General features: G+C 39.5%; 1 protein-coding gene across 1 annotated transcript; it reads right to left on the reverse strand.

Annotated features, from left to right (window-relative positions):
- Window positions 1–526: 526 nt before the first annotated feature.
- Window positions 527–935, reverse strand: LOC102267006 (small ribosomal subunit protein uS8-like). Its single transcript, XM_070361596.1, has one exon. It carries the CDS (start codon window positions 919–921, stop codon window positions 532–534), a length of 390 nt encoding a protein of 129 aa, XP_070217697.1. The 5' UTR covers window positions 922–935; the 3' UTR covers window positions 527–531.
- Between the last annotated feature and the right edge of the window lie 12,415 nt (window positions 936–13,350).

The following is a 13,350-nucleotide window of genomic DNA, read 5'->3' on the forward strand; positions in this document are numbered from 1 at the left end:
TTTTAAGGGCGGGGGGAAGACAAAATAATCCTCCACAACAGGACAAGATGCTAACTAAGGATCCCAAATTCCTGCCGGAATGCCAATCAAAATGATGGTGGGAAATAAATCCCACCAGTTACAATCACCATCATCACAAATTTATAAACAATAAATGCAGGCGGGAGCCTGGAGGAAAAAGAATGCCTCTAAGCGGTCTGTGGGAACATTCTTTGGCAATAGTCAGCATAATGGAAAGTCTCTTAATGACTGAAAAAAAAAAAAAAAAAAAAACCTCTCAGAGAGATCAAAACGAGGATCTGACATCCCCACACCTTGGCCTATATCCTGAGAAAGCCACTGATGAAAAGGTGCATGAACCCAAGGTACACTACAGCACTGCTTCTGTTACCTAGTCCTGGCTCGCTCTGCTCACTGCAAGACAGTCCAAAGAATTTGAGAGACACCAGCACTTGAGGCAAGGAAGAGACTTTTTTTTTTTTTTTAAGGAAGCATCAGAGTCCTCTGAGGCATTTTATTTGTATTACATCCCTAGAAAAAGAATCCCAGGATTTTCCCTCCTGTATATTTTCGTCTTGCTTCTTCATGGTCCATAATGCCAGCTGAGGTTGTCAGTACAATGAAACCAAACTGACGGGATGGGAGCAGGTTATTCTGCCATTCTAGATCTTTGAGTTGCACATCAAATCTAGGGCTGATCAGTCCACACTTATTTAGCCTGCCTGTGAGGTTCACAACAATTTTCCCAGCCCTGTGATCATCAATGATTTCAAATTCGCCAATGTAACCATGCTTCATCATCACTGTTAGAAACCTGACGATGACTTTGGAGCACGGCCTAATAAGGACCTGGCGTTTGCCTCTCTTTTCGGCATTGTTGATACTCTTGAGAGCATCGGCCAGGACATTCACGCGCACCATTCTGGCGGCACGGAAAGATGGAGGAAAGAGACAGGAAGAGACTTTAATAGAGGAGTCGGCTGACCAAGAAGACGGCAGGCTAGTGCCTTGAAATAGCCATCTTGTCAGGGCCTGATTGCCAGGTTCTTTTTTGGGTCAGAAATGAGAAGGGAGATGAGAAAACAAAATAAAGAGACTATTCAGTCCTTGCAAATGTCCCCTAGAACAGCAAGCAATTGTCTGAATCCACCCTTTGGAACTCAGAGAAGGTCAAGGAGGTTGAATGAAGCCCATATCTTACAGACAAGAAATGGAGAACACAGAACAGATCTCTACTCCAGAACCCCACAGAGTTTTACTCGGTTTTAATTTAGGGAACTAGGCAACTATGACTGTGATAACTTCCTGTCAAAATGGAGCATAGGAGCTTGGAGAAGAGACACTGAATTGGAAGTATTTCTGAGTTCTAAGTTTTAGATCTGAGTCTTGTATGATTGAAATCTCAATCTCTTGGTCTGCCATTTTGGTGTAACAGACCCAATTAGAAGTAGTTGGAGGAGTGATAACTGGAATTTAGTAGACAAAATAAATCTCTTTTTTTTTTTTTTTTTAGAAGAATAGGCCTGAAACCCAGTCTGGACCTGGCACTTCAGGGAGACTTGTAGCCAGGTAGCCAGTTGCCTAGTTTTTATAAAAAGTAAGGTTGCAGTTACTTGCTTCCAGCAAACATTGTTTTGAGAATGGTGGCATCCAAGCCTGACACGACTCAGAAAACTCAAGTGTTTAGCAATACAAGGTCTAATCTGAAAGTACACCTATAGCAACACCTAATTATTTCCCAGGATATCTGAACCATAGCTACTCTAATAGCCAAAGCAGATTTCACCATTAATGACATCAGTGTTTTTCTAGGTATGAGAAGATGCAAGAATTGGGACTCATAACATCTTTTCTTGAAAAGATTTAACTATCTGAAGACCTGTTCTGCCAGTTTTTTCCAGAGCACAGAGTGTCTGATTCTTGTTTATCACCCTGAACTCCTTTTAGGGGCGTTGAAAGTCAGCAGTTGCAGCGGCCATGACTTAATTTTTGTAGATGTAGATGGCAAGTGTCAGTCTTCAGTTGGCAGAGCCCCTTTTTGCTCATAAGCTTGGCCATGATTTTGAGGGGGGCATTTCATGACCATTTTATCCCATGGTGTTGAGAATGTCCATTCTCAGGTTTGGCAAAGGTTTTGTTGACAGGCCACTCAATGTGCTGTTACTGGACTAGGCCATAAAACAGTATCCAAAATTTTCTGGACCACCTGTCTATTAGCCTCTTGGTCCAGGAAAATATTTCTTCTTGTTGTTTCTTCCCATATTTAGAGTTACTGTTACTATCATCTATCTCATATGGGACTATATATTATTTTATTAGAGGCCTCAGACACACATTTGACAGTATAAGAAACAGCAATTTTGTAAAACAGGTGAAATACAAATAACATAGCCCAGCAGTATTAGTAAAGTCACAAATAAGACTTAAGAGCTTCCATTAGACGTAGCCCAGTAGATCTCAGGTCATCTGACTTAGTCTGCTTTGTAGAATCTTTATTTTCCAGGGAAATTATATATTGGCACCATCTATAAGGCACATAGCCCAGTTTTCTAGTATTACTAGACTGATTGGGCTTAGTATGATTTAATTGTTTCCAACACAGAGGAGACTTTAAACCTAAATTACCATAGCCTGGTGTTATCTATATAAATCTATCCCATAATTGTGGGAGATTTTTTCCTCCTTTGTTGAAACCTTTTTTGTTGTTCTGATTGAGCTTGAGTAATAGAAAAAAGCTCAAATTTATGGCCAGAGTCAGAGCACGCATTATTAATTGGCCTGGTGTGGGGATCCCATCTAGTAATATCACAGTGACCTGAATATGACTATATATTTTTTTTTAATTTATTTTTTTTTTTTTAAAGTAAATTTTCTCAGGGCCAACCAGTTAGAGTCTTGTAGTAGAGAAATTTACCAAGGTAACCCAGAACTAGACACAGGTAATTGGCCACAAACCCAACACTTGGATTGATTTCTAAAACTAGCATAGACTCAGGCCTATGATGGAAAAGCATTTGATTTGTATGTAAAGGTCTAAGAAGTCAAGAAAACATAAATGATCATACAAATCAGGTCCAGCATCTTGGGTAAGCTGTCTATCTCTGATGTCGTCATCGTCTCATCCTGTTGTAGTGTAGTTTCTCTTGCTTGAGCATCATTTTAAGGTGAGATCAGGTCAGCTGTCTTCTCTATAGACCAATCCAGTGTAGGGGCTTTTGGAAGTGGGAATTAATCTAAGAGTTAATTTCCCTTCAGTTTCATTGTGCATGAGCTAGTTAAGAGTACCTGATAAAGAAGTCCTTCCATCCAGGTTGGAGACAGTCCCTTAAATTATGTCTTTTTCCAGTCCTGGGTTGCAGGTCATGAGGCATCTGATCTTTATCCAAAGATAGATTACTGAGATAAGCTTCAGAAACAAACTTAGGGTGTTCTCCAAGAATTTAATTAAATTTTACATTAATATCACATAACAGCAAAGAATTATCTAAGAGATGAGTCTTACTAGATGCAGACCTCCATTAACAAACTGGGATTTAATATTTTTTTGAAATATCTTTTTTTCCCTACAGTTACCCTCATTTTTATCAAATATAAACAAATTAAGGCTAATTTGTTAGCAAAATAGTTCTGTTCTCACTAATTTTGGTCTGATGATTTATATAACCATAATTGATTATAGACTTTTTTATTTTGCTGAAAGATTTATAGAGTCTCAGACTGAACTTCTAAAATAAAACAGGGCTGGGAAACTCACACAAAAGGCTTATCACAGATTTTGCCTAACAAATATAGGTGAATTTTTCCCTTTTTAAGGTCTCAAAAATTTCTTGAGATTTTTGTACCCGTGAGATAACCTTCTTAACTCATTTGATAAACTTACTGGAAACCTAAGAATTTCCAATTTTTAGAGGAGTCAGATAGAGAGAAAATATAATTGTTTTGTTTATAACATCTAATTTTACCAAAGTATTGTCATAATTAGTTTGAGAGGACAGTTTTCCCTATTTCCTGAAAACCTAAGATTTAAATCCATAATTTTTCAGATAGAAATCATAAAAGTTATAAGCATATTTGTTGGTACATGCAGTCTTTTTGTTAACTTTTGTGAAGGCATCAGGTTTTCCATTAGAATACCAGGACATATCAGAATGTTAAGAACTCCATATAATTTCTAGGATATCTGTATTAATAATTTTACCATATATTATAACATGAGTGGATTTATTACTCATTTGATAATCTTTTCAATGTAATTTAACCAACCAAATAAACACAGTTTAATATCTCTTTTTGAGATGTTTCAGGGCCCCTCTGAAGTACCTCAAAGTTAGCTAGAGGTCAAAAAAACTTCAAAAGAATTCTATTTAGGAAGTTTTATTGAAAAGATCAAGTAAAAAGGTTTAGAACATTTGGTCAGATTTAGTCAATGTTGGGAGAAGGCAATGGCACCCCACTCCAGTACTCTTGCCTGGAAAATCCCATGGACGGAGGAGCCTAGTAGGCTGCAGTCAATGGAGTCACTGGGAGTCAGACGTGACTGAGCGACTTCACTTTCACTTTTCACTCTCATGCATTGGAAAAGGAAATGGCAACCCACTCCAGTGTTCTTGCCTGGAGAATCCCAGGGACGGGGGAGCCTGGTGGGCTGCCATCTCTAGGGTCGCACAGAGTCGGACACGACTGAAGTGACTTAGCAGCAGCAGCAGCAGCAGTCAATGTTGATGGGTGTATCATTTAGCTTGTTGATATGTCATAATAGGCCTAAATACCAAGGCTCAAGGTCTAGTGAAAGTCAGCTCTGCCATCTTGGACCAAGTTGACTCTAACCAGTTTTCTTATGGCTGTGTCATTTCTAACAAAATCCATTTATCTAACTAACTGTAATCTACTTTTAGAAAATCCTGATCATGCATAACTCTTTTTAGTATTTTTTAATAACTTTTTCTTTTCTTTTCTTTTTACTGAAAACACACGTCCTACTTTCCTTTAGCAACCAAGAATTAACTTTTATATTAGCATTTTATACATTGGTGAGCATAAATACCAGTGATAATTTCTAAAATCCTTGCTTTCTTAGAACATTTTAGGATGGCATCAAACATTATTCATTTATAGTCTCAAATCCCTTTAGTTTCTCTGTAAAAGCAAATTAGTGTTTAGTAGTAAATGTTTCAAAATCTTATTTTATTTGGAAATGACCTAACTATTTAATAGACTTCCAACACTAAACACACTTGGCACAACTCTTAGAAATTTAAGTTACGCCAATCTGGAGAAGCTATTTTAGACATATTTCTAGAGAATAATTATTTTTAATAGAGTTTATATAAAAGCTCATACATCATTTACATTTTTTAGAAGTTTCTTCACTCGAGGTAATTTCCTTGTTGACAAACTTGTAACATATAATATTTAACTTTTATTGGAAGAAGCACAAGCTGGAATCAAGATTTCCAGGAGAAATACCAATAACCTCAGATATGCAGATGACACCACCCTTATGGCAGAAGGTGAAGAAGAACTAAAGAACCTCTTGATGAAAGTGAAAGAGGAGAGTGAAAAAGTTGGCTTAAAGCTCAACATTCAGAAAACAAAGATCATGGCATCTGGTCCCATCACTTCATGGGAAATAGATGGGGAAACAGTGGAAATAGTATCAGACTTTCTTTTTTTGGGCTCCAAAATCACTGCAGATGGTGACTGCAGCCATGAAATTAAAAGACGCTTACTCCTTGGAAGGAAAGCTATGACCAACCTAGATAGCATATTCAAAAGCAGAGACATTACTTTGCCAACAAAGGTTCGTCTAGTCAAGGCTATGGTTTTTCCTGTGGTCATGTATGGATGTGAAAGTTGGACTGTGAAGAAAGCTGAGCACCCAAGAATTGATGCTTTTGAACTGTGGCATTGGAGAAGACTCTTGAGAGTCCCTTGGACTGCAAGGAGATCCAACCAGTCCATTCTGAAGGAGATCAGCCCTGGGCTTTCTTTGGAAGGAATGATGCTAAAGCTGAAACTCCAGTACTTTGGCCACCTCATGTGAAGAGTTGACTCATTGGAAAAGACTCTGATGCTGGGAGGGATTGGGGGCAGGGGGAGAAGGGGACAACAGAGGATGAGATGGCTGGATGGCATCACTGACTCGATGGGTGTGAGTCTGAGTGAACTCTGGGAGTTGGTGATGGACAGGGAGGCCTGGCGTGCTGCGATTCATGGGGTTGCAAAGAGTCGGACACGACTGAGCGACTGAACTGAACTGAACTGAAACCTAGATACAATGAAAATATTTTACTTAGTGTTAATTACTCTAAGATATATCTATATTAGACAGGTCAACAAACAAACATTAATATCAGGTATTTAATACTGAATATTTCCCAGTTCACATGAACCTGGAATTTATTAATTTAAAATTATTTGATTTGTAAGTGCTTACCTTTTTTAAGCCAATTAAATAGAGCTCATCTACAAATTAACCTCAAAAATATTATCCAGAGACAAAGACATACCAAGACATATTTACACAGACACAGTGCAAGATCTAGCTTCATTATCTAAGTTTAGTCGTGAATTAGATATTACAATATAAAATTTATTAGTTTATTTAAAAAACAGTTGAAATATATAAAAATTTTAAAGTCTTTTTCCCCTTTTCCCTCAGTCTCAGGGAGTTAGAGATGGTCTAGATAAGTGTTCCTGAGAGCCCTTGTCTCAAGGCACACGGAAAGAAAATCAAGTTCTAACAAAATGGCAGCAGGTCTAAACCAAATGGTGGCCAGACAAAGCAAAATGGCCATCAAAAACCACAACACAGAACACAGAGTTAAAACACACACATATAAACCTGGAAGTCCTCATCAGACACTCCCTTAAATACAAGAATACAGTCTCTCAGAAAACCTCCTACAGAGACACAGAACTTCAGATCCAAGTACTAACATCTTCAAAGATTTCAAAGGAAGGAAAGGAAACCAGGTTGAAAGAAGAAGGGGGAGGAGGCGGGAGGGGGGGCAAAAGAGGTGGCCTTACAGACGTCTCCTGCCACCTACAGATACCCAGGCATTATGGGACTTTTCCCTGGGCCTCCAGAGAAGGGAGGACTGGAACTTGGCCCTACCAGAAATCAGACCAGACCAGAACCAGAATTTGAATTCTCTGCCTAGAGGAGGTGATCAATCTCCAATCCTCAGCTCAGGCTGAGGGCCGTTCGACCAGATTCTTGCGTCCAGGACAGGGGGACTAGAAAAACGGGGAAGGATAGGAAGGGTTAAGGGGAGGAAAGAGAGAGGGAAGGGGAGAGGGGTCAATAAAGTCTCTTGTTCCTTACCGGTCGGGGCACTCTGGCCAGTTGTCCACGTCAGGAGGAGACCAGGGACAAAAGGGTCCCAGTTGCAGCTGCTGGGTCTGGTCCATGGGCAGGCAAGCTGGCCCCTGAGTACCCCGAGTGGTCAGGATGTCAGTCTCAGTGAAGAAGAGTCCCCGCCAGAGTCGCCGTTTGTTGCAGGAAGGCGGACCCCTTCCAAGGCCCGAAACTGGGCTCTTATCTAACACTCGGAAATGAATTATCCAAGGAGACACATGTACTGACAAAGCAAGAGATTTTATTGGGAAAGGGCACCCGGGTGTGGAGCAGTAGGGTAAGGGAACCCAGGAGAACTGCTCTGCTGCATGGCTCTCAATATAGGGTTTTATGGTGATGGGATTAGTTTCCGGGTGGTCTTTGGCCAATCATTCTAATTTAGAGTCTTTCTTGGTGGCGCACGCATTGCTCAGCCAAGATGGATGCTAGCGAGAGGGATTCTGGGAAGTGGACAGACATGCGGTGTCTCCTTTCGACCTTTCCTGGACTCTTCCGGTTGGTGGTGGCTTATTAGTTCCATTTCTTATCAGGATCTCCTGTCATAAAACAACTCATGCAAATGGTTACTATGGTGCCTGGCCAGGGTGGGCGGTTTCAATCAGTGTGCTTCCCCTAACACAATGACTATTCAAGACTACTTTCCTTCAGGATTGACTGGTTTGATCTCCTTGCAATACAAGAGACTCTCAAAGGTCTTCTCCAACACCACAGTTCAAAAGCATCAATTCTTCAGTGCTCAGCTTTCTTTATAGTCCAACTCTCACATCCATACATAACTACTGGGAAAACCATATCTTTGACTAGATGGACCTTTGCTGGCAAAGTGATTTCTCTCCTTTTTAATATGCTGTCTAGTTTTTTCATAGCTTTTCTTCCAAGGAGCAAGTTTCTTTTTATTTCATGGCTGCAGTCACCATCTGCAGTGATTTTGGAGCCCCCCAAAATAAAGTCTGCCACTCTTTCCACTGTTTCCCTATCTCTTTGCCATGAAGTGATGGGACCAGATGCCATGATCTTTGTTTTCTGATTGTTGAGTTTTAAGCCAATATTTTCACTCTCCTCTTTCATTTTCATGTTCATCAAGAGGCTCTTTAGTTCTTCTTCACTTTCTGCCATAAGGGTGGTGTCATCTGCATATCTGAGGTTATTGGTATTTCTCCTGGCAATCTTGATTCCAGCTTGTGCTTCATCTGGTCCAACATTCCTGATGATATACTCTACATATAAGTTAAATGAGCAGGATGACAATATACAGCCTTGACGTACTCCTTTTCCTATTTGGAACCAGTCTGTTCCACGTCTGGTTCTAACTGTTGCTTCCTGACCTGCATACAGATTTCTCAGGAGGCAAGTCAGGTGGTCTGGTATTCCCATCTCTTTCAGAATTTTCCTGAAAACCCGTGTCTCCTGAATTGGCAGGTTTGTGAGGCCTCAGAACTTGCAGAACGTCAGAACTTGCACATTTCTGACTCACTGGATTCTGCTGTTTTACACAGCGACTCAAATAGGTCCAACAACCCTGTCTAGTACAAGTGCGTCAAGGGCATGCTTGGGGTTCAGAAAATGGGGTGTCCTATCTGCCCACTAGAATGTACAGTTCGTGGGATGGGAAACTGCCTGGCTCACCACACAATATTTCCTCAATAAGTACTAGAGTGGCCTTTTCCACCATGTTTCTTTTTTTTGAACTTGCACTTATCTCACATTTAAGCCAAGTGTTACTTGCCCTTTTCCCTCTTTTGCTTTATTTACCACAACAAAACTCCTCTCCAAGTCTTCTATTCTTAAATTCTTTATCATATCCAGTCCTAGTCTTCCTATATAGAGCCTTAGTTGCCATATTCAGAGCTAACAACTAAATAAAAATTAGGCGGGAAAAATTCTTCTCCCAGTGCAAGGAGTTTGGGTTCAATCTCTGGTCAGGGAACTAGATCCCACATGTCACAAACAAGACCAGGTGCAGAAAAATAAATAAAAATTAAATAAAAATTTTTATTTCTTATGAGATTGTTTCAGAAACATTTCAGACCCGTGATACTGTATTTTCATACAGTATGCAAGATGGGTTTTACAATAATCGATGCTATAGCTTCATAGAGTATGATGTTGAGAATAATCCTCACCAAAGACCAGATAGATCTTAAATGATATGACACTGCTGAATTTACCACCGTCCAGTACTGGTCTTCCTTTGGGTCTATTACAGTAGTAAAATGTATAAATGAAAGCATAAAGATGCCACAATAAGAATAAAATAAGTAAGAACCACGGTCAAGAACCGTGGTCAAGTCCCTCCGTAGTTTCTCTGGACTAGAGCTCCTCCAGGCTCCACCTGCGCCCCGGCCCCACTCCAGATCCTCAGGACTCCGCGCTTCCTCACTTCCTGCCAGCTTTTCAGATGAATTCAGGAACCCTCTTGCAGCCCCTCGTAACAGTTATAAACAACGGTGCAAGTGAGGCGAGTGTGTGCTGTGCTTACATTTTAAAAGAGAAAATTACAAATGCCAATAAACTATCAAATAGTATGTGAATCTTCAAGACGAGACTTTAAAATATGTGAAATTATGAGCACTATGTGACTGAAATTTGACAAAATATCCAAGAGTGCTGACTCTCACTGCACAGCTTCCGTGTTCTGTTGAAGAGAAGGGATATTTATATAAATAATTGAAAGCAGTGATTTTGCTAAAATGAAGGTAATAAAAGTTTACAAAATATGACTCAATTTTTTCGATCTAAACATTACTTTCCCTTCAATAGATCACCTCAATTTGTTCAATCAAAATTATATTACTTCAACATTATCTTTAAAATTAAAAGATAAATTAGAATGAACAATATAAAGAGATCAGAATGACTTAAACTAAGCTGAATATAAATGCTTTTGAAAATGTAATTAAATCTTATTTATTTTTATAAAGATAAGACTAATGCTTATCTAGTTTAATATAGTTTACCTGCCAAAATAAATGATGGATGTAACACTCCACTCATATTTCATCTAAAAGTACCAGTTTGAGAATGGTGCTAGTTGTTTAATTGTGGCCCTTTAAGACTATGAATTTTATGATACTTTGGGAGAAAGTGATAGTTTATCCTTTTTCCACTTTTTCATTTTGTTGGCATTTTCCATTACTTCTTTCAGAATGACTCGATTGATTTATTTATATAGATCCTGTGCCGTTCTTGTGGACATTGTTTATAAGCATTTTATTATTGCTCTATGTATCATGGAAAGATTGTTTCACAATTCTATTTCTAGGCATGCTTGCTATCCTATAGATAAACTTGATTTTTTAAACTTATTTATTTTGATTGGAGGCTAATTACCTTATAATATTTTGTGTTTATAGCTTTTGTCAACTTTAGGCTTTAGCACAACACCCTCAAAAACATCCTGGAAAATACTTTGGCAGAATCTTGACAGCCGAGACAGGCAGAGTGGAGTGATGGGTTTGCAGGGTCTGACTAGGTGACAGATTCTCAGATGAGTCTTGTGAGATGGGGAACTCCTAGGGACCCCACAGTGTGTGAGGTACAATAGCTTTATACTCATGCGCATACGAGACCAAGTTCTGAGCCAGGTTTGCTCAACAGTCTTGATAATTCAGGTGCTTTTGCTGATTTACAGTTGATTCCAGGGCAAGGTATTTCCCAGAGCCAGACTTGCCCTGTCTTTCATTTTCATCAGCCTTCACATAGTGACAGGAATGTATCTTGGGGATGCATAGTTTCTAATCATGGGGAAAACCAAAACCACATGGGTTTAGGCTCCCAGCTCCTCCCCCTTGACATCTTTGTCAGCTCAGGTTGGAAACTGCAACACCATTGTCTGCAAACAAGCGATTTCCATCTTCACTGCTTTTTGGAGAGCTGGGCATGTATGATAAGGCTCTGCTGGCAGTTTTCCAGAATCTATTACTGTCAGATTTGCTATTTCCTTTTGCTCAAAGATCACTTGTTGGATCACATGAAGGGACAAAGTCCATTCCTCAGTATTTCGGACTTTGGTGATGACTGATCTGAGCAAAGCGACATGGAATAATATGAAGAAAGGCATGTCTTGGGGTTTGTAGTCCTGTATTCAGCAGGAGCTAAGGGTGTCCAAGCTCTATTTCTGTGAAACACGGGCTACAAAGTTGCCACGTGTTGTTATTGTTCAGGCAGACATCTTCATGTCTAGGTTTGATGGGAGTTTGATTTTTCTGGCCACTTGACCCAGTGTTTTGTCACTTACAAAGCACTTATTGCTTGATTCCAATTACACAGAAAACTGCCTTTCTTACTGCAATGAACTAGCATCAAAGACAGCTGGTTATCATTCAAAGGAACACAAGTAAAAACATTATCCTGAATGTGCATCTTAATCAGAAGACACACAAAGGAGTGACTCAAAGCATCACAAGAAAAATTAAAGATGAGAAACACATACACATTGTAAATAAGAACTTTGAGTATCTGTTAATAATCTAGATTCTTAAGTAAATGCAGAAGAAAGTGAGGATGCAGGGAGATAACTTGGGAGAGCAGACTGAAAGAGGACAAACTGCCTCTGATATTGGGAGCTTGCTTCCTGGGTCTTCTGGAGAAGTTGTCTTCTGGATGTGTCATCTTGGTTGGTGTTCTGGGGTTAGGTTTACGGCCCTTGCAAAACCATCTATAAACTTCTTGAGGGGCCTGGCTTGAGATCTCTGGACCCTTTAACTTAAAGACGTATACTCACTCCTGCTAAAAGTGGAGGGGGCAGTTTTTGAGTAGAGACCAGGAGTAGCTTTGGTGACAGCTGGAGGCATTTTGAGAAGAAGCTGCAAAAATTCAGACCATGAAGACCAAGGTACGTCCCAACAGATCTTAACAAGACACTCTGAATTTATGAGAGTACGAACAAAAGACAACTAGATTTTTTTCTTTTTGGCTTGAGAAAAGTTGAGAAAGTGAAAGTGTTAGTCGCTTAGTCGTGTTTGAGTCTTTGTAAACCTGTGGACTGTAGCCCTCCAGGCAAGAATACTGGTGTGGGTTGCTATTTGTAAAATTTTAATGAGCTGTAATTAATAATTTATGCAAATTTCCACAATGTAAGCATGTTATGATTAAGCATGAATTTAAGTGTAATTGACCCTTACTGTCATATATTGGAAAGTCCTGCCTCCCTCCTGGGATATATGAATGTGAAATTGAAAGCCTAACTTCAGAAGATATTTGAAGCAGTATCAACTTCCCCTACTCAAAGAAAAAGAAACTTAAATTTATTTAAACAGTGTCTCAATCTGATTGAGAGTGTGTTAGAGTGTGTTAAAGCCAGAGTGTGTTAAAGGCCAAGAGAAGAGTGTTAGAGTGATCCTGGGGGCTTCTCTGGTGGCTCAGTGGTAAAGAAGCCACCTGCCAATGCAGGAAACATGAGTTCGATCCCTGGTCCAGGAAGATCCCACATGCTGTAGAGCAAGTAAGCCACAACTATTGAGCCGGGGCTCTGGAGTCCGGGAACCATGACAAGAGAAGCCACAATGCCCCACACCTAGAAGAAAAGCCCACACAGCAATGAAGACCCAGCACAGCCATAAACAAATAAATAAGAAAAAAAACTTAAAAGATTCTGTATTGTACAGTAAGTTCTCATTAATTATCTATTTTATTCTTAGCGTCAGTAGTGCATATATGTCAATCCAAATCTCCCAAATCATCCCACCCCTCTGTCCCCCTTGAAATGCAAACAAAGAGGGGATATAGTTATACATATACATTCAGCTGTATGTATAACTATATCCTCTCTTTTTTTTTTAATTTTGAATCCCCTCTTTTTTTTTTTTTTGGAAATGTGCAAACTTTTATGTTTGCTGTACAGTAGAAATGAACAAAACATTATAAGGCAATTATACTCCAAGAATTTATTTTTTAAAAAAAGAAAAAAGAGACTCTGGTCTCATGTACCATTAAAACCCTACCTTAAAAACAGATCTCTCTCCCCAAAATGAATGAGTCAGGTGAAAGCA

This window comes from Bos mutus, chromosome 24, assembly GCF_027580195.1.
Source record: "Bos mutus isolate GX-2022 chromosome 24, NWIPB_WYAK_1.1, whole genome shotgun sequence".
Taxonomy (NCBI): Eukaryota; Metazoa; Chordata; class Mammalia; order Artiodactyla; family Bovidae; genus Bos; species Bos mutus.

Bases quoted from the DNA above. Each gene is read 5' to 3' on its own strand.
- LOC102267006 (XM_070361596.1), bottom strand. From the start codon at position 921: ATGGTGCGCGTGAATGTCCTGGCCGATGCTCTCAAGAGTATCAACAAT.